The following is a 22,599-nucleotide window of genomic DNA, read 5'->3' on the forward strand; positions in this document are numbered from 1 at the left end:
AGTTCAGCCCGTATCCAAGAAAGTAATAGAATGAAGTCTTATTAGATCATTTTAACGCAATGCAAGACTGCTTAACTAACAAAATATGTTGTCTGGCAAGCGCTCAATCTCGCTTGATAAGTTTTTTGCCATGTAACCGACACAATCTATGTGCGTATTGGCGGCTAATCGGCCCGATCTTTGCACTTTACAAAATACATGCTGCTTATGCCCTGCTGTTTCATCTGTAAAGAAACAACAACAACAAAAAAAAAAAAAAAAAAAACTGACGTTTCTTGTGGCGTTATTAGGGTCCGTTGTAACGAGAGTTGACTGTATATGTAAAAATCGAATAGTAGATATTTGATTTGCGAATTGAATTATTCAAACGATAACTATTTGATTCGATTCGGTGATATTCGTTATTTGCACACCCCTAATAGTAAGCTTGGTTCCCTGCTGTTGTTGTAATTATTATTATACCTCTGAACTCTTGGCTCATACCTACTGTGGGCATTTAGCTGTTGCTTCTGTTAGAATGTGCACTGCCCTTCATTCTTCTCACCTTCTCTCCCCTATTAACCTATCATCTAAACCTTTCGACAAGGCTAGCACAATGCTGCTTCAACTGCTGCACCAACCCACATATCAGTGATATCATGTGACGCCACCCTTATTTTCGTTACTTACCGAGATTACTTGTAAACATACCCTACGCCAAAAATTCCAGCATGATTTTTCAATTTGTCACATTAAAAGATGGTATAACTCATTATTTGTTGCACGTTGGAGGAATTATGGTGACATATCGTGATTATGAAGTTGGTGGCTATCGTACAGAGCAAAGAAAGGGAGGCAGAACGTTTGTGCCATTTCTCCTTTCCGACCGTGTAACAAGTGGAGTTGCAGAATTTTCATATAACTTTTTTTTTACTGCTTCAAGATTGTTTCTCAGCAGGAGTGTGATAATACCAAACAAGAGCACTCAAACTGAATGCAACTGAATCTTGATTTTGACACGCGTACATTGCTTATCTTTTTCCGGTGGCTGTTTTTCACTGACTAACCCCTGTTGCATCACTAGACGCAAAACGCGCCTTCATGTATATGCACTTTCTGAAATGTTGTCACTGATTCTGTAGTGAAAGAATCTTGTCTAATAATATTGCGTGCATGACACGAATACTAGTGGGGTACACTCTAAAATGTACGCAAGTGCCAGCAATTATGCTGGAATGTACAATGAAGCATGTATAGTACGAAGGTCATCTGATAAGTGAGGTAAAAAGCAATTAAAGATACCATGTTTGCAAAAAACAATATTTTATTTTTCAACGTAGTTCCCTTCCAGCTACACACACCTCTTCCAGCAGTGTTCCAATTTTTTAATCCCCTCAGAAAGAAGAGGATGGCTCGAGGGCCTTGAAGTAGTGGTTTACCACTACAATACCCTCTTCATCTGAAGAAAATTTCTTTCCACCCAGCCAATTCCTCAGGTTTGGAAAGAGGAAAAAGTCGCATGGGGCCAAATTCCGGGAACAAGGTGGATGAGGCACAACCTCGAAGCCTAACGCGTGCAATTTGGCCATTGCAACAAGCGATCTGTGGCATGGGGCATTATTTTGGTGAAAAGGAGTTTTTTCCGTGCTAACCCAGGTCATTTAGTGAGCACTTCTTTTTTCAGTTGATCTAGGAGCATTGCATAGTATGGTCCTGTTATCGTCTTGCCATATTGTAAATAGTCTGCAAAGATTATTTCTCTTGAGTCCCAAAAGACAGTTGCCATCACCTTTTCAGCTGAATCTTTGTCTTTACCTTTTTTGGAACACCTTCATCAGGCCCAGTCCATTGCTTTGACTGCTGTTTAGACTCTGGAATGTAATGATGTATCCATGCCTTGTCAACTCTCACAAATCGATTCCAAAAGTCCTGCGGATTGCGATCAAGCATCGATAAACACTGCTTCAAGATGTCTGCCCTCGTGTGCCTTTAGTTGATCATCAGCAATTGTGGCACCCAACATGCACAGACCTTCTCCATCCGCAATTTCTCATGAAGAATGTTGTGAACTCTATCTGCCGAGATGCCTACAATTTCAGCTATCCCATGAATTTTCAATACCATTTCTGGCGTGGTGACCTTCACTGGACACCTAGGACGTTCTTCATCTTGCTTCGAAGTTTGGCGACGTTTGAATTCATTTATCCAGTAGTAAATGGTCTTCAGTAATGGTGTAGAGTCTCCATGAATTTTGCTCAACTCGGCTTTAATTTGGGCAGCCATCTAGTCTTTTAAATAAAAATGTTTCATCACTGCTCGAAATTCACCTTTTTCTATTTTGGCAGGAATCGCCACACAGCTCAGTGCCAATAGCTGTCAGAAGCTTACTAACTGTCGGTACCAGCGTAAACAAGTTCTGCTGTCATATGAAGGACCCGCCGTGGTTGCTCAGTGGCTATGGTGTTAGGCTGCTGAGCACGAGGTCGCGGGATCGAATCCCGGCCACGGCGGCCGCATTTCGATGGGGGCGAAATGCGAAAACACCCGTGTACTTAGATTTAGGTGCACGTTAAAGAACCCCAGGTGGTCTAAATTTCCGGAGTCCTCCACTACGGCGTGCCTCATAATCAGAAAGTGGTTTTGGCACGTAAAACCCCATATATTATTATTATTATGTCATATGAAGGGTGCTTCTCGCGTGCCACCTAGAAGAAAACAGAATTGTAGCACCATCTCTTGTATTTTTATCATACTTATCAAACGACTCTCGTAAATAGCTGATGCACTTCGACCCGTAAATCAAATTTTGATGACTTACAACTGTGCTCATCGCTGCTGTTGTGCTTTGAATGTTTTGCTACAAGTTCGTCTAATAAGGAGTTAAATACAGCTTAGACCACTTATAACGTAACTGTTTATAGTCCAGAACTGGCTACAACGTGGCCTTTTCTGACTCCAATTTACCCTCCCATAGAACATGCATATGCATACCGCTTACAGTGCAGCTGCACGAGACAAAATACCGGTTATAATATGGTTTCCACTGGAAAATCCCACCGACAAGAGCAATAGCGAGCATGCCTCTCAACAAGGTGTGCTGGCTGATGGGAGGGGAGAGCAATGAGGGTGATGCAAAGGAGGAGGAGGAGGATGAGACGAGCGAGCGAATGAATCAACAGGAAAAATGAAAAATTAATGGCTCTCGCATAATTGAGAGTAGATGTAAGCATGGAATGGCAACCGGCTGTAGTATAGTGTCGCCCCCTGTCAGATCTCTGTGTCATCGTACATGTATGTTTTGTAGTTGTTTAGCTAGATGGCGCACCCCCCTTCTGTCATGTGACGAGCTTGGACCAATTGGGAGGTGTCATCTGGCATGTGAAGCCTTTATGAGTAATAAACGGCCGCGGGTCGGCTGAGTCTTCGTTCCGGTTTTCATCGGAAGCAGTTAGCTCCGTGTCTCCTTTACTGCGCCGGCACTAGCCGCGCGTTCGCCGGTCGGGGCCCCCCGCTTGGGATTCCCGCAGCGGTTCCGACCGAAGCCCCGGGAAACCAACGAGCTTCGTAAGTGAAGCGTCCCTTCCTGTGTCAGCACGGCAGGCAAACGCCGCCGACGCACTTGACGTCGCGAGGCTTCCGAGCCTAGGCCTTCTCGCCCCCTTTGTTCTTCCTTGCCCATTCCTGCTGCGAGCTCCGGCTTGTTTTCTGCACTGTCTCCTGCACGCTACCGGGCATGGCGTCTTTCACGGCGAACCTTCCCGTTTTTCTGGAATTGCCCGGGCCACCGTTAATTCCATTGTCTCGATGGAAAAAAATTTTTCAGGCCCACCTCGAAGCGGCCGGCAGTGGCGACTGGACGGACGCGCGACGAGCGTCCGCGTTCGTCAGCGCTCTCGGGCGTAAGGGACAACGGAAGTACTTTGCAGACGAGGAGCAGGAAGCAGCAAGGCAGTTAACCGGCACAGCGTCAGCGTCAAGCGAGGCAGCAAGGCAGTCGACCGGCGCAGCATCATCGTCAAGTGATGCGGTCCCGCCAGCGTCAGAGTTCCAGAAACTCTTGCAGCGGCTTGACCGGCTGTTCGCCGCGTCAACAAATGTTCTGGCGGAGAGGCACGAATTCACCAGTCGAAGGCAGTTCGAGGGAGAAGGATTCCTGGAATTCGTGACCGCATTGAAGGAGAAGGCGGTACAGTGCAACTTCGGCACAACCTACAACGAGTGCGTCCGAGACCAAATAATACGTGGCGTAGCGAACGTCAGCGTTCGCGAAAAGTTACTGGCTCATGGCGATACCCTGTCCCTGGACAAGACAGAAGAAATTGGACGCTCGTTAGACGCCTTGCATCGAGCGAACCGCGCGTTCGGCTCCGAAAATGTACGAAGAATCGAGGCATCTCAACTTTGCGTTCCGTCGACGGGCCAAGATGGCCGACTTCTTCCGGGGAGCCGCCAAGATGGCCGACGTAGTCCGGGAGGCCATGAAGACGACCGACTTCTTCCGAGAAGCCGCCAAGAGGACCGACTTCTTCTGAGAAGCCGCCAAGACGACCGACTTCTTCCGAGAAGCCGCCAAGACGACCGACTTCTTCCGAGAAGCCGCCAAGACGACCGACTTCTTCCGAGAAGCCGCCAAGACGACCGACTTCTTCCGAGAAGCCGCCAAGACGACCGACTTCTTCCGAGAAGCCGCCAAGACGACCGACTTCTTCTGAGAAGCCGCCGAGACGACCGACATTTCGCACATGGCTCCTCCGGGAACCGTGGTGCATGCGATCGGTGTGGCAGCACGAAACATATTGCAACGTATAGGAATTGTCCAGCAAGGAACCGGCGGTGCAACGCCTGCCACACGTTGGGCCATTTTGCCTCAGTATGCCGAAAAACCCGTACTGTTCGGCACGCCTCTTCCGCAGAGACGCGGTCGTCAACTTCCGCAGGACAGCCGTCCGCGTCTGTCTTGACGGTGAGCACTTTGGAAACTAAAAAGGATTTACAAGTCCCGGTCGTAGTGAACGGCGTCTACATGCGACTGCCGGTGGATACGGGAGCGTCTGTCTCAATGATGACGGCCGAAGATTTTGGAAAGCACTTTGGGCGATAGCACAGACTGTCAAAAAGAGCAGTGGACTTGAGGAATTTCTCCAAGCAACGCATCGACATTCAAGGCCTGTTTCAAGCCACTGTCCAGTTTTTCCAAAGGTCATGCTCCGTCACGTTTCATGTAACGACTACAGGAACATCACTGCTGGGTTTAGACGCCATCCAACGCTTGGGCATACAGATCGACGGTACGTCGCTGACATGTCGTCTACCATCGCTTCCTTCAGTACAGAGCCCCACAGGTGTGCCTCCGGGTTTTGATCACCTTTGCAGTGACGAGTTGGGTCTCGTCCACAACTTTGTGCATCGAATTCATCGGAAGCAAGATGCGAAACCAGTACGGTATCTTCAAAGTTGCGCCGACTACCCCTGGCTCTCCGTGACCAGGTCACACATGACTTGCGACGTCTCGAGGACTGCGACGTCATCGAGCACGTCGAGGCTTCTGAGTGGGTGTCTCCACTCGTGGTGGTGCGCAAGAAGGATGGAACCATGCGGCTCTGTGTAGATCTACGAGAACAGGACAGTCTTGTGCCTCAAGTTCAAGAAAGGGTCTTGCAGAAACAGTCGCAGACTAAACAGTACGTAGACAAACGTAGAGGTGCTCAGGCAACTCGTATCAAGGTGGGAGACACCGTCAGAATAAGATTTAACAGGAAAGGAATTTTTAAGTACAGTAAACCTCGTAAAGTCAAGGCCCAGATAGGACCATCTATTTTTGTACTCAGTGATGGGAAGACGTGGCATGTGTCTAAGTTAGCCGTAGTGATGAAGGATCCAGCAGGTAGTACATTGTGTACAAGTGATAGAAACTTTTTGTACTCCTATTCAAAGGATAGTCATTCCGATGACTCATCTGTTGTGACATCGTCCGTTCATAGACATCAGTTAATTAGTGCGTCTGACTGTATCAGTTCCGAGTCTGCACAGTCAGCAGTCGTCTCTGATTCCGTGGGGGAATCGGTAGCCTCCCAGGACTTGTTGGGACTTCGAGAGGAGCTTCCTGGGCAACCCTCTCCAGCTTTGAGCGCTAACCACATTCAATTGTCCAACCAGGGGGAGGGAAATAGTAGTGGGACGACTGGGTCTTTAAAGTCGACCGATACGCGTCGCAACCCCCAAAGTTCTTCTGAGGTACGCACGCGTCCTCATCGTGACAGAAAACGGCCTCCGTGGCTCGATGATTTTGTTTCTGTAGTGTAGAGTGTATTTCCGTCTTGGAAATGCCACGGCTAGGGGCCTCGCTGTGACATTTAAGAGACAGTCCACATGTTTCATTAACACAGGTATAAAGTGCTCCTTGTTGCGGTGCAGTGAGTTTTGTGCCGTGTTCCTTGTCAGACTTTGTTTGAGTGACTGCCTGTGTTATGGTGACCAAGACTGGTGCGCGTGTATGTGAACTTGGGCGGGGATGGATTCAATTTGTTGTGGACTTAAGTGCGTGCTTTGTGTGCGACTGGTGTGCGTGTATGAACGTGGGGGGGAACGAACTGAAATTGCCTTTGGACTTAAGTGCGCGTCTTGTGTGCGCGTTTCACTGTATGCTTGCTTTGTTTCCAGGGGGGGATGATGTAGTATAGTGTCGCCCCCTGTCAGATCTCTGTGTCATCGTACATGTATGTTTTGTAGTTGTTTAGCTAGATGGCGCACCCCCCTTCTGTCATGTGACGAGCTTGGACCAATTGGGAGGTGTCATCTGGCGTGTGAAGCCGTTATGAGTAATAAACGGCCGCGGGCCGGCTGAGTCTTCGTTCCGGTTTTCATCGGAAGCAGTTAGCTCCGCGTCTCCCTCTCTGCGTCGGCGCTGCCGCGCGTTCGCTGGCCGGGGGCCCCCACTTGCCTGCCGCTGCCGACACAACACCGGCCAAGCAGATTAGTTAGAGATGATATTAGCCACAATATTAAAATGAGTGTAGTGCATGTTTGCAAAGGCACACCTCACCACACCACACCATACCATACTGTGCACTGGTCCATATGGACACTGCCAAACTAGAAGAAAACTGGTTGAAGGTGGCATGACAGGCAGTGAAAGATGCCAGGGAGACAGAGTGCACTGCCCAGCTAGAAGAGGAAAATCACCCGAAGGAGGCGTCATGCAGCGTGTTGACATCTCTTGAGGTGACGAAATACCCGCGCCGCAGAACTCACGGACTGCTGGCATTTAGAAGAGCAAAGCCAACCCTGTCTCAGTGCCAAAAGATGAGAATGAAGTGTATGGTGCCCTCTATCTGCCTCTTGAATGTCATTATTGGAATTGACAAATAAAACTTAAGTGTACTCGAACTTGCAGCTTGAGTGATATTGTGAACAAACATTAGGAAGAACTCGGAAGCAATATATTTTTGTAACTTGCTTGGGCAGTAACTAGCATATGTAATGTGGTCCCTGTACAAAGGGTTGGGGGCCAGAGACTGCATTTTCTTACCTTGATAGTTTTGACTGGTTGCCTGGATGATGATGGCTTTTGGCTCAACGTCACTTGAAGGTTGCTGACAATGGGAGCTAAAAGCATTTCATGCTGAATATGCGGCAGCAGCGCAATGTGCATGCGCGGTGGTTGCCTAGGCAACAGAGGAACCTTTTGCTCGGCTGCTTATCAGTGATGTGCTCTGCACTGAACCCGGCTTCAGTTTCTGTGCGCTTGTCGCGATGCACGTCGTCGTGATGTGCAGATATCAAGCGTGCAACCTTGACTGCTGTCAGTTTACGCAGCCTTCCACAAATTTAATTTGGAGCTACTATTGGGCTTTATGTGCACTTGTGAGCTTCCACCGTACCTACCAGTATGCTCACATACAGACTTTGTATGCGTGAGCAATAGTTGCCGCGGCTGACCGCCCAAGAGACCAAACTCTGCTTTGCATGCACTGCTGTCAATTCAGACCGTGCACCTGATCGCATGTCCAGTCTCTCTGTAATTGTCTACGGGTACAAACATATCAAGGGTGAGCTCGTTTCCTGTGATGGCATGCCACCCAACACCCCCGCAGGCTAGGCCTAACCAGCGTGCCTCATCGGCAACTGAAATCGTAATTTGGTGCCTTGTCAATGGAGTGCATTGCAGTGGCTATACAGCGCATGGAAAGTGGATAAACCACCTTGATAACGATAGTGAGGGCACGGGGCACACTTGAAGGGTGGCAACTTAGTCCGCGGTCACTATGTCTTAAACACAGAGCATACACCGATCGGTCCAAGAAATCGGACGGGAGACGGCATTGCATCTCAGATTTCGGTCGCCGTCATTTTCTTTAAAATTATTATTCCTTCGTCTGCTTAATGGGAAGACAGCAGGTACTTGGAATTAACCTTTAAACGTTCCTAAGTTTAAACGGATGCAAAACTCCCGGTCGCATTCTTCGATTCTCGAATACGCACGGCAGCTTGCATGGTCTACACGTTTTGATCATGTTCAGGCTATGAACACTGTTTGGTTAAAGGGAGGTACCGCTTACAGTGCATACATTCGTGATTCCGGCGACTTACGCTATAAGCGGTCTGTGCTGTACATTTTTACCGTAAAGTGATTGTATGTGACAGTCTGAATTGAGCAAGGTCCTTGTGCATTGTGTGCATACCACGTAATAAGATGAAAAGAAACACGGCCTTGAAAGATTTTATCCTTTGTATGTGTGGTTCCATGTAGTATAAATGTTGCTGCATTGCCTGACCTTTAGGTTTATGTTTCAGGTGACCACTACATCCTAAATGGCACTAAGTTCTGGATAACGAATGGTGCGCTTGCCGATGTTGTGTTTGTCTACGCCCGCACCAATCCACTTGCAGATAAGCCCCAGCATGGCATTAGTGCATTCATTGTTGAAAAGGTGAGGCAATTATGAGTGTGTTCTATGGTATATTTATTACTTCAACCAGTGTGGATATTACTGTCATGAGATTTTGGTAGCTCAGTGATATTGTCATGAATCAAGTAAGAAACCTACTGATGGTACTCAGTCTCATAGTAATCTGGCAATGGAGGGTAATCTACATAGTGTGCTTTGATGCTTGAGGCTCCGCTCATTACTAGAGACCGAGTGTTTAGGCACTAAAAAATGCTGTTTTCGGCACCTATAACAGGCACTAAAGCTATCATTTAAAGGGGCCCGAAACATCTTTTGAATATTGTAAGAAAACATTGCTGATCTGTATAAGAGGCCCCTGTGAACATGCGAGCCAAATATTGTTGCAGTGCATGCAGCCGGGAATTCACAAAAACCGTGTCAAAAACAGCGAAAAATTGCTTGCTCTTGCTACTGCAATGTCATCATGCAGCAGCATTACAAGCAGCTGCTTTACAACTGATTTACATTATAACTGATTTACAAGAACATTCTCAGTAATACGATTGCTAATTTTGAGTTAAATAAGTGAAACATATATATACTATATATATATGTCTGTGATCTGAGGACAGAAAAATTATTTTATCTTTGCACTGCCAGTCTACACGTGACAGTTGTGCTTAGCTGTGTATGCTGGGATATAGCAGCAGTATGCTGCGTAAGCATAGTCTACCGCGGCTGCCACAGGGTGCAACGACAAGGCCTCTCGCTGGCGAGACACTGAAGTTTTGGGCGGGGGCTTTTCCCCCAGGCTTCCCCCCCTCTGTGTAGCTTCCAGCATGCTAACGAAGACAAAAAGGGAAAGAAATCCACGCATTGGTGCAATAACTCTGCTTATACTTGAAAGAGTTGAAAAAATGTTGTGGCATGAGATTTATGAGACATCCTTTAATAGTGAGGCCATTTAATGGTTAGTTATAAAAGTGTTCCGAGGCCCTTTTAAGGCATATATAGGTTCCAAATACTGTCCTTCAGGCATGTATAGGCTCAATTAATAAGAACTTCCACTTTACATCTGAGCATAAATACAGTGGAACCCCGGTTATACGTCCCCCGGTTTTGCGACGACCCAGGTTTTACGACGGATTAGCGCAGTCCTGGCGAAGTCCCCATAGAAGCAATGCATTAAAAGCCCCGGTTATCCGATGCAATTTTACACCTGAACCACGTTATACGACGGCCCTCGCGAAGTGCTGGACGGAACGACGGACGAAAGAACAGTACCGTGGGTCTCTTTCCTTGCTTTGTCTCCCCGCATGCGGAGAGACGGAGCGAGGAACAATCACTTTCTCCCTCTCCTCTCGGCGGCGTCGCCTCTCGTCGCATTGGCGAAGAGTTTCTCTCCCAGCAGCTGCCCGCGACACCCGCGACGCCCACTGTGCTGAAATAGCGCTTTTTCTTCTCCACAATCACTTTCTCCTTCTCTTCTCGGCGGCGTCGCCTCTCGTCATGTTAGGGAAGCGTTTCTCTCCTTCCAGTTTCCCAGCAGCAGATCGCCGACACAGTAGCGCGGAGAGGCCTAGGTTTATCGCACGTGTTTGTCGTAATCCTGGCGACCAGCATTCAGCGGAGGTTTTGAGTTGTGTGGAGCAATGCGACGCACAATGTCCTGAAAGCAGACAGTTCTGTCACTTGGCGATAAAGTGAATTTTATTGACGAAGCGGAAAGCGGCATGGAACCACGAAAGCCAGCATTGCCCGGGACCTTAAGATACCCGAATCTTCACTTAAGACGGTCCTAACAAACTAAGCGGTGATATTGCAGAATGGAAACAAGTTTGGGCTCAAGTAGAAAGCGGCAAAAGAAGGACAGCATGAGAAGTTAGAAAAAGTGGCTACAGAGCTCTGCGATCAATGTTGATGGCGCCATTCCAAAAGAAAAGGCGGACCTTGTGGCATTGCGTCTGGACATTGACAACTTTCAGACATCGAACGGATGGCTGGATCCTTTCAAAAACGAAACAGGATTGTGTACAGCCGCTCCTGCAGAGAAAGCACTTCCGTGGACGTTTCGACGGCGAACGAGGGGATGGAGTCGCTGCCGGAGATGATTGCTGCATACAAGCCCTGCGACATTTTCAACGCCGATGAGAGCGGTATTTTTTACCATGTGCAGCGCAAGCAAACCCTTGCATTTAAGGGTGACAGCTGTCATGGTGGCAAGCGTGGTAAAGACCGTGTGACGGCACTATTCTGTGCTAATGAGGACGGTTCTGAGAGGCTGCCCATGCTCGTTGTTGGAAAGTTTGCAAAGCCACAGTGCTTTAACAACTTGAAGACGCTGCCATGCAGATACAACTTCAACAAAAATGCGTGGATGACATCTTCGCTCTTCAGCAAATTTTTGCAGCAGCTGGATAACAAAATCTGTGCTAAGGCGAGAAAAATATTGCTTTTCGTGGACAACGCACCATGCCACCCACCCGATACGTCCAGCCTGAGGAACATAAAGGTTGTTTTTTTTTCCGCCCAACTGCACAAGCCGGCTGCAGCTGCTGGATGGCGGCTTCATTAACCCTTTCGCTGTCGGACCTTTCTGGCCGCGACGCACCCCCAGTGTCGGCTTGGTTTCACGGAACGAGCATAACAGGGAATGAACATAGCAACGTATTTTTGATTACGATTGGTATACAAATAACATAGTCAATGCAATATGCACATTTCAGTGTTCGGCTGCTGTTGTTAGTAAACATCATCATTATCATCATCATCAGCAGCAGCAGCAGACTATAACATCCGTTCAACATCCGAATCTGACAATGCGGAACTCATCTCTTCCTCGCATGAGACGCTGTCCGAGTCCAAATCCGAGCTCGGCTCGTATTCTGAATCGGAAGAGCCACCGCTCCAATGAGCAGACGAAGGTCCCGTGCGCCACAGCTATACGAAAGTAACCGCGCGCAGGAAGGATGCGCTTTCAGTCGCCAGCACAACGGAGAGAAATGGGACGTTGTGTGATCAAGAAGACAGCGGGAGATGGAAAAAGGCTAAAACAGAGTTCAAAGGGCTTTACGTTTACTGCTGCAAGTCGGAAGCGAGGGTGCGGCGAGAGAGCGAAAGCAGCAATCGAATCACCCTTTTCGGAGAGGCAACGGCGCGTGCGCCTGAACTTGACGCGCCGTAGCAGACACATCAACAGAAGAAAAATAAAAACCTTCAAACCAGCGGAGATGGCAACCCTTGAACCCATAACCACACGCGCGCGACGCATGATCCAGCGAACGCGGAGCCACCGCGCCACTCAGCAAAGAGAAAGGGGGGAGTGGCAGTCGCACCGTACTCTTCAATACATGTACTGACACAGGTCGGGACGAAAATACGAACTTGTAGAAAGAGTCAACAGATGGCGTGGCCCGTTTAGGAGCGCCAGCTTTGCGCTTAGGCGCGAAATTTTGAACGCACGATAGAGAACGTACCGGTACGTCAGTGACACTGTGGGGGGGAAGCGCGATGACGTACCGGTACGTCCGTGACAGCGAAAGGGTTAAGTGCGTCAAGCAAGGGTGCCGAAATCGGTTAGTGCAGCGTCGACTGGCGGCTATGGAGTGCAGCGAGTAGGAAAAAAAGATCACTTTGCTCGACGCCATACATTTTATTGCCAGTTCGTGGAACGCAGTGTCGCAAAGCACAATCGCTAACTCATTCAAGCACTGGGGCTTTAAGCGGGAGACTGCCTCCTCTGCTGGGGACACAACAACCTCAATGCCGCTCGAGGCCGATGCAGGCTTTGCCGCCGTCGATTTCGAGGGTTTAAACCTCACCAAAACCTTCGCCGAGTACGTGGAGGCAGACGACAACGTTGCGATCTGCGGCGAGGTGTCGCTGGATGACGCCATCGAGGAGGCTTTGCCTAGTGCCGACACCGCTGTGACATCGGACGAGGACAACGACAACGCCACAGATGCCGTGCCTGTGCCTACCACGTTCGCCGAGGTGCTACGGCACATAGACGGCATCCGGAACTTCATCTGTTCACGTGACACCGTAGAGGACCTCCTTTTGGACATCCAACTCGAGCGAAAGCTCTTGGTTCACAGATCAAACAAGGTCCAAAAGAAACTTCCCGACTTTTTTAAAAGTTCGCGCCAGCTGGCGGGAATCATGGCAGTGGAGTGCCGTAAAGGTTCGTTTTAATAAAGGATGATTAGTACCTGTACTGCAGCATTAATTCTTATCGCATTTACTTTTTGGGTAATTTGGGTTTCCAAGACCTGCAGAGTATGTTAGTAGTTTACATTGAAGTTTCTCGTATATCCATCGCGCGAAATAAGTAGTATATTTATAGGCATAATCTATGTTCGGATTTTACGACACCTGCATTTTACGCTTTATTGCGGTCCCGAGAAAGTCATATAATCGGAGTTCTACTGTGCTGTTTTTCTAACGAACACAACCCGCTAAACCCTGGTTTTTGATATCCATTTTATTATTTTTTTTATAAAACAGAACGAGGCAAGTTGTGCTGGCTACAAGATTTATCTGAAACGTAGTGTGACTAGACACTGCGAGAAAAGTTGTGAACGCAGTGACGAAAAAGGACCATCTGAAAAATTTCAGGGTTCATGTGCTCCTTTTGTAGTATGCAGTCAAACCTTGATATAACGAACCTCAATTTGACAAAATTGGCGATGTGATGAACCATTTCCATTTCCATATTTTAGTGCCATTGAAAACCATGTAATTATTTTTTTCACAGTGTAATGAAGTAATTTCATGGCCTGGTTTCAATTTAACAAAGTTTTTGCCCATTTCGACCATGTGCTGGAAGTCTGTACGGCTAGTAAATCTATCAAAGCACTATCAAAATGTTGGCCGAGGCAAATGTACACTTATCTGCCCACTCCTCCTCGTGCGCGTCCATGCGCGGGCCTCGCGCCATACCTTGGAGGTAATCTCTTTGTGGCAAATGCAAAGCCCGAGCCAAGACGTTACCTTGATGAACGTTGGGTTCCCACATGTCTAGTATTGGCGGCCACGTAATCTCAAGTTTCCAAGATGTGCCTTGCGTTTGCTCACGTTGTGACAGCGAGTTCATGGTCATTGAGTTCGTGGTCATTGAGTGAGGTCGGTTCATGTTTGCTTGAGCCCACGTGACACTGATAAATCTATGAATGTTACTTCATCTAGTTGTCCCTTTGCTATCACCATCAATGCTCCACCTTTCTGGCAGAACTATGACCTTTCCTTTCTTTCTTTCTTTCTTTTTTGTTGTTGTTGTTCAGAACAATTATCTGTATATTTATACACTTTTGATTTGTGGGTGGCGGCTGCGGGCACTAAGTGCGGTCAACCATGGCGTCGCAAGATTTATGTGTCTCGCGGTGCATTCTGCACTGTACATGCTGGTGCTCATAACCGCACTATTATGGCCCAACCTTGCAATTTGATTATAAGTGCTTACTAACAAGATACTGTCCATCAGGAATACTCTGGCAATTTGTGAAGTTTTATTGCTGAAACTTTAAAACCTCCAGGGTGTCTACCAACCGGGAACACTGGGAATTCTCAGGGATTTCGAATAGTCTGTAAATACTCAGGGAAAACTCAGGGAATCTGTGCTTCTATCAGCTAAGATTAGCTGTAATTTTATTAAAGGGAACGAAAGGCGCGGTAATGCTGGCTTAAGTACCAGAGAGGGATCGTAAGGAATTGTGTTTGACGCCGTGTCGTCGGCTGGAGGAGCTGCGAGTGTACAGTCAACGACTGACTTTCCAGACGCCCGATAATTCGGACGGCTTCGCGGCACCACCACGTACCCCATGAAATCAGTGTATAAGAACATCTAAAATTTCGGACGCAAGAGCCCTTCGCCGTCCGATTTACCGTACATTTTGCCGTGACCGCAGGTCCGAAACGGCATTAGTCAAAGCTACCACCGCTGCCATTTTTATTACCTCGCCACCTCGAACCGGCGCTCTCGCATGCAGATCCGCTGGCAGCCGTAGCCACCACCGCGGCAAACGCCAGGCCTAGCTGCTTCGACGTTCGCTATTAAGCTTCTTGCCGTTCGGCGCCGTGTTTTTCATTGAAAGAATTCGCCCCTGTCAGCAGTGGCACCGACTCCGCCTTTGTGGTCCTCACGATTGGCTTCAAAGCTCGAAAAGCACAACGCGTTGCACAATTTCGGTTCCCGAAAGTCAGCTTCGCCCCAATACAGCAATGTTACGCGGTGAAGCACACACGAAAGTACTGCGGTGAAGCCTAAGCGTGGGAAGGGGCAACTGTCACAGGACGCAGTATGTATTCTTTAATTATACACGCGTCCGCCCGCCATCTCCTGTCATTGTAAAAGCACCGATATGCCTTATAACTGCAGTGGCAGATCTTTTCGGATGTGCCTTTGGTGATTTGAGCCCTTAAAGGCAGTAAAAAACATGCATTCATTTTTTTTTTTGACGTTTACGTGGCCCATAGGGAGTCCGAAAAATAGGATGTTGACTGTAAAACTGACTAAGAGGATGCTTCTACTTGTCTGTGGGGCAAACATGCAGTGGAAGGAAGATGAGAACAGAAAGGACCTACGCATTGAGGAATGAACGGGGTAGGAATCATGCTGCCACTTCTTTGAAGGAGCTTGAGCTCAAAAAACAAAGTGTTGGCTGATGCTGAGGTGCAGGTGTCCCTTATCCAAACCAAAATAAACTCTTTGAAGCAGTGAAACGCAACACTGAGGTGTTGTGTACAGGTTGAGAGTATGTCAGGACAGTTGAGGTTGACTTACCAGCTGTTGAGAATCTCGCTCGTGACAAAATTCGGGCTTCATACACTTGCTATCAGTTTATAGAAATAGCTCATATCCCCTTCAGTCACGGTGTCCACATTTGTGGACGTGAACTATTTTTGGCATTTCTGTGCAGCGGGGGCAAGGAAAAGAGCACAAACATTAAGCTTAGGGTAAGTTGAACATTTTGATAACCTAAGTTACTTCCATTTTACTTCTGAGTGATATGTATCGTTACAGAGTACCGCTTTGGTGAAGGCACTGCCATGATTTACATGAAGTTTGACATGGGGCATGTCAGTAGCAACCCCGAAATATATATATATTTTTTTCTTTCTTGAAATGCTGGAGAGCAATGATTTGCTTGTGCATGTAATTCGAGGGCGGGATTTAGTCCTTTTTATGAAGAAACGTAGCATGACTGACTTTACAATATTCAAATATTTAGTTACTGTGTAATTATGATGACTCATCATAATGTGCACAGTCATTCTACCACCTTGATTTGCTTTCAGTGCTCAAGCACCATCTATTTTTCGCACATGTATCGACAGTCGATCATAATTCGTGACTTGAGGGGATATTCGAAAATATTTTCTTCTGTATGTAGCCCCTTTTTATTCGTATTTGAGAATGTTCGACTCGATTTGCAAGGAGTTTACCATTTTTTTCAAATATATTTTATTCGCTGTGCCTTTTACTAACCCCTCCCTTCTGATCTCTTTTTCAATAAAATAAAGGCTATTCCTTACCATTCGAACTGGATTAAATTGGTTTTTTAAATTATTTTTTAGCATGCTTACTAGAGTGTGACAGCATCGGTGACATGATGTCAGTCGGTCTTGACATAAAAGAAAGTTCTGTGTCACTCAGGAAATTTTGCATAGCACTCAGGGAACACCTGGAAAACTCTGGGAATTTGGAAATGTCAACTTGGGAGACACCTTGAACCTCGAATTAACAAAATTTGCAAATTAACGAAGTTTTTCGCTGCAAGTACAACTTATTGAGGTTTGACTGTATTAGTTACTGAGTATGTTAGTTTGTATGCAGAAAAGGAACACACTGAACATTCATTCTAGTTAGTGGCACATACTTGTACTTCAGGATTTTTTATGGCCCAGTGGCCTCTGGAATTGAATATTCGCCAGTCAGAACCTGTTCTCTCAGTAGTGAAAGTCAGTGATTTTTATCTGAGCTAGGATGAAGCTTTGAACCAATTACTCTCAGCAACAGGTGCAATGAAGATTGTGGCAAATGTTTCCTGAACGTCCGAAATGAGCTCCACGTCCAGGTCAGAGTTGTGCCCGAGCATTCAACTGTCTCTTGGTGGCCAATAGCATGAAGTGAGCACACGAGTACGCTAGGTCACTTCAAGTGTATTGTTGCGGAGAGCACTTTGAGCCCTTCTCACAGCGATATTCTTGTCTGCTGCATAGCTGTTAATAACAGTATTCACACTGGCAAAGTGTCTGTTAAATAATCTGCTGCCTTCATACAAGTTCTCCAGGGGATGACAGCATTACAATCTAAGTGAGGCTAGGACAAAACACAGAAAAAAGGCATTTTTAGGCCCTGAAAATCCAATATAGGCACCACCATCAAAACAGGCATTATAATGCCACTATAATTTTCTAGACCCATAGTTCATGCTTATACATGTATATTAAATAAGAACGATAAGGACATAAGGGAAAAAGAGGCATTGTGCCTAAAGCTCTGGTCTCTACTCATTACTGAACAAAAAAGGCATAGATCCTGAGGAATATGTGGCATGATGACACGTCCATCTACATGGTCATTCTCCCAATGGTCTGACACCAGCTGTAGCTGCCATTTCAGTGCTGCAACATTATGAAATACAGTATAGATTGCATTGTAGGATAATTTCAATGGGAAGTGGTTTGCTTGAATTGATTTTTACATTCTTCAGGGTTAATTGACGAGAGACAGATGACAGAACTACATTTAAAGCATTTTAAGCCATTATTACTACAGGCAGTGCTGTGAAATGGAAATTTACGAAGGGAGATTTTGTACAATATGCATTCTCCAGTCTACTTGCACTGCTGTGTTGCACTATCACAGCTCAATGTCATTGCCCCATTCTCGTGTGCATGCATGTGACCTTTTGGTACATATACCGTGAACAGTGTGGCTTACAAATTAAGACGTGCTCTAGTAGATTAGCCTGCTGTAGAAGCTGTGGACTGACTAGATTCGTCTACACTGCACTACAGCCCCTCCCCCTCCCTCAAGAATGAGCCGAGCCAAAAAGATTGTAGCCAAAAGCAAGCAGCTTCATTCATGTATACATTCATGTTCATTCATGTATACATTGGTTCAATAATGTGTCCACACAATATCCGACAAAAACAAAGAGTTAGAAAGCACTATGCCGGGAAAAAGGACTGATAACCCACAATGGGGACCTCAGTATCACATTGTCACTGTTGTGCATAGGTCTGAGTTGCAGCAGAAAATAGGCACAATCCATAAGGTTCTCTTCAATCTGTCAAAAAAGAAAAAAGAAGAAAGATAGCTTCTCGGAGATTTACAGTGCAGAAATTTTGTTTGTTTTAATATCGAGGTTTTCGTAATGAGTGCATTGTTGTCTTGAGCACAGGGGGAATTCAGTGCAAAAAAAGATACTCTTTTCACTAACGGTTTTTTTAATGTAGACGTATGTGAAAAAGGTCAGTAGTTTGTAAATTTGCTAAGCCAGTGAAACATGTTGCATCAATACTGGCACAATTTTTCATCATTCTCATATATTTGCTCAAGTATTAACACTCTGAGAACAACTGCATGTGTGAATTCTCTCAGTGGATTGGTCTACATTGTTGCGAGTTGTATACTGTGCAAGCTGTATATGAAACGCTGTGCTGCAAGCAACAAAATCTTTCCTTGTGCCTTGCCACAGAACACTCCTGGCTTCAGTGTAGGGCAGAAGCTGGACAAGTTGGGAATGCGGGGGTCTCCAACAAGTGAACTCGTTTTTGAAGACTGCAAGATCCCTGGTGCGGACCCACATTTCTATTTACTTTGTTCTGGCATTTCTATTTACTTTGCTGCTTTGAAGGAATGTTTTGTGTACGAGCTCCTTTGGGGCATTCTTGTGAAAAAGTGCAATAACATGTAAAGTTTTGCTCTTGAGTTCCAACTCTTCATATGTACAATACAACCTCGCGGCAGTCTGACTGGTTTGCATAAATCCTCATGGTTTGAATATGTAAATATGAAAATTTGTTCCTTTGTGTGTCTACCAGGTTATGTTTTGGGCCTGTTGTAATCATTGGTCTTTTTGTGTTGTTGATAAATAGAGAAGCAAAGCTGTTGAAGAAAGAAAGAAAAGACTTTTTAACAGAGTGTAATGAGCGATACCTTACTGCAATTTTCCTCCTTGCATGCATGCATCGTGTAAACAAATTACCCATCATGCTGTGATAAAACACTCTGAGAAGAGCGTGATGCACTGCATTGAGTGGCCAAATGTGCACAAGCTGATGCATCTGTGTTTGTACACTGAGGCTGCATGGACACGCATCACTGTAATAGATTAGTTTGTCAGACCTAAAGACACCCGACAGGTTTTCTTCATCAACCTGCATTTCCTTTGGTTGCTCTGAATAGTGTTCTATCTGCATACTCCTGTCTCGTGCCAAGGAGAGGTTGGGTTTCCTTCAAACCTCCTGATTGAACTTGTTGCCTTTTGAAACACAGGATGGGAGAGGTTGTAATCTTATTATAATATAAAACGATATGAAACGATATAATGTAATGATAGAACAGGAAAGGGCATCAGAAGGAAGAACCATCAGTGTTCAGGCTTTGCAAAAACTGGTTTACATCTGTCGCATTCTTCGAGGTGAGTGGATCGTCCACTCAAGTGCATTAAGGTGCCTAGTAAACAACAGCTAAGGTATCGCTGCCAGGCATCCCGCTCACTAATAATACACCTAAAAGGCATATGTGGCTTATTGGTTTTTACACTGAAAAACGCCAATAGAGTGGCATGCTTAGAGACACTGATGGCTTTGGACAATTTCGTGAGTTGATGTTTTTTACACAGAGAGATGGCCTTGGCCTTTACCTTGTTGATATAGGTTTTGACTGGGGAGAATTCAGTAGGGTAATCACTTGGCCCGGTTGGTGTAGCATAACTCAGATTTGGAAAACTAGCGCATAGCCAAAGCACAAGGAAAAGGACAGCACAAAGTGTGTGTCCTTTTTGTTGTGCGTGATCTAGCACTAGTCTTCTAAAATCTTAACTGGGAAGAAGTTCTGCAATTGCTTGCACTGCTTAACTGCATCATCTGACTGCATCACTAAACGGTGGTAATTGCGTTCTTGACATAATGCAAAGTGCGTTCTCTGGCATGTAATTTGGAGATAAACATCAGCAGGTATGCTCTTGTTATGTTTGTGCAAGTACGGTTATATGGACATATGTATTGCTTACCATTGACATGAGCCATAGCATATTTGCTGTGCCAGCAGCCTAGAACAAGATTTGTGGAATGTCAATTCTGCTATTTTGCAATACAGTAGAACCTCGTTGATATGGTCCCGTTACTTAAGTTTTACCAGTGCCAATGTTTGCAATCAAGAATACAAAAAATGACCAAATAGAGTTACGCTCATTTTTTACTGGTTCATGCGTTCATGCCAAACTGCGATCGTATGATATGTTTCCCGGCTGCTAGATTCCATGTAAACAAGAAAATGCGTGAGGTATGCGCGATCGAGAACAGTACATAGCTGCCTGCCGCGGCAGCTTCACTGCAATACTCGCCCACTTTTCTCACATGAAAACGCCGGCATGCACTCAGTTTCTCAATTCGGTACCAGCATATCTTCTCCAATGTAGTCGCACGTGGCATTCACAGTTATCACCGCCAATAATATTGCGATAAGCATCTTCGCCTATCTGTTTCACTGTGCATGGTGCCATCGGAAGCTCTTAATAGGCGATAACCGAACCTCGCCGCCGTCCCTGCTGCAGACTGCGATCGTGCATGTTTTCCGGCCACCAGATTCCATGTAAGCAAAAGGCTTGCGGTGCACATGATCAAGAACAGGGTCCGTATTCTGAAATGTTTGCCTTCCGTGAAACTGTTGCCTTGGCCATGCCTCCACTAACGGCGCGCGCTGATTGGCGGTTTTAGCAAAACCGGAAAATAAACAGCACGTGCTAGTAGTTCCGGCTTACATCAATGGATGCTCTCGACACATATTGCATAAATGCACATGTCTTTTGGTGTTCGGTTGGTGGTGGAGTGTAGTAGAGATAAAATAGGTGGTAGTTTATAGCAGCCTTTTTGGTGGCATCTTACATGCGTTGTTTCATGGCGATATTTGTTGATTCATTTAAAATAAAACATTTCACACTTCTGTATTAAACTTATTTTACCTAAAGCGGCCGTAACCAACCGTAGTCAGTGCGCAGAACCCATGCTGCGGCCACTACACTCGAAAACAACACACCCGAGCCACTCTACACTCGCACGGTGCGCTCTCTCATGTGATGTGAAGCGTTCGACAGCACGTGTTGGTGGTGCACGCTGACGTCACGGGTAAGCAGTTGCTTGATTTATTGAATGTAACTATCACGGAAGGCGAACGCTTCAGAATATGGCCCCAGTATATAGCCGCCCGTCTCACGTGAAAATGACGGCGGGCACAGTTTCTTATTCCAGTACCAGCAAATCTCTGTCCGCATCGTCGCAAGCCACATTCACAGCAATCGCTGCCAAACCTACTGCAATAAGCATCTTGACCTATCTGTTTTACAGCGCATGGTGCGTACACTGTAAACGGAAATAACTTGCAGGTGGGTGGGAGTATAACACTTCTCCTCTACTGAGCCCCCAGTTGGGAGTTTATTATACTCCGTATGATCAGAGTAGAATTTTTACTCCGTGCTAGCAGAATTTTCGTGTGGAGCCTTGGGAGTTTTTTCTGTCTTTTTTTATGTTTTACTTCACGCTGGATGGAGTTTTTGTGTGGAGCCATGGGAGCTTTCTGTCTTTTTATTTTTTTACTTTGTGCTGGATGAAGTTTTTTCGAGGTGCAACGGGGGTATAAAAAGTAGTATCGCATCAGTTTATGTGAAGATCTTTATATGGTAAAGGCTACTGGTCAAATTTTGAAATGTACACACAAGACCGCGTCAAATTCAATGAAACAAGTCAATGAAAGCACATAAACCACGACATACATAAGCATTTGAGAAACGCCCAATGCAGAACTTTGAAAGACATCCAACGTACACGCGACACACAACAAGAAGCAACACAACCAGTATATCTAGCCACGATACTGTGTGCCTCGAAACCGCGTAGCGAGCAGCTGTGCTGCTTTCAGAATTACGACTCACACGCTTGCTCATATAAGATCTGCGTCTCTGAAGTTCACAGAAGAACTTAACACAAAACTGTTAATTCAGAATGGTGAGAAAACAAAGTTAATGGCATTTTTCAGAATTAGCATGCCATTCTGTGAATGCTGAAGTGACTTCACACCCTGCTGGCATTCGTAGCCAAAAAAAGTAGTGCGTTACAGTGAGAAAGAAAAATTTATGAGGTTGTGCTTCATGGCAAAATTAACTTTGTGCAAAATAGTGGTAGCGTAGCAAGAATTTATTAGGTGTGAGCTTGACCTGTAGCAGCCCATGTAACACCGAAAAGTGTGCAGTCATAATTTTTTTTTTTACCGCACTACTTCCTCAGCATCCAAACAATGTCTCTCGGTTGTGAAATGGCACTACATCACTGATCTGTTGAACAAATCCTCACACTCTGAGCCAGCAGTTACAATACAATACAATACAATACAATACAATACAATACAATACAATACAATACAATCTTTATTGTGTATAAAGAAAACAAAGTACATATAGCAGGCCTACCAAAGCCTCAGAGGGCTTGACTGGCAGTGCCTGACAGT

The 22,599-nt window shown here is 46.0% G+C and overlaps 1 protein-coding gene across 1 annotated transcript in view; it reads left to right on the plus strand.

Moving 5' to 3' along the window:
* Nucleotides 1-22,599, plus strand: part of LOC126547711 (isovaleryl-CoA dehydrogenase, mitochondrial) — an 84,821-nt gene that overhangs the window by 39,661 nt on the left and 22,561 nt on the right. The window contains exons 6-7 of the mRNA XM_050195667.3: nucleotides 8,773-8,909; nucleotides 18,572-18,668. Of these exons, the coding sequence (XP_050051624.1) occupies nucleotides 8,773-8,909; nucleotides 18,572-18,668 (234 nt within the window). The remainder of the gene's footprint in view (nucleotides 1-8,772; nucleotides 8,910-18,571; nucleotides 18,669-22,599) is intronic.

The sequence above is a fragment of the Dermacentor andersoni genome, chromosome 1 (assembly GCF_023375885.2).
Source record: "Dermacentor andersoni chromosome 1, qqDerAnde1_hic_scaffold, whole genome shotgun sequence".
Taxonomy (NCBI): domain Eukaryota; kingdom Metazoa; phylum Arthropoda; class Arachnida; order Ixodida; family Ixodidae; genus Dermacentor; species Dermacentor andersoni.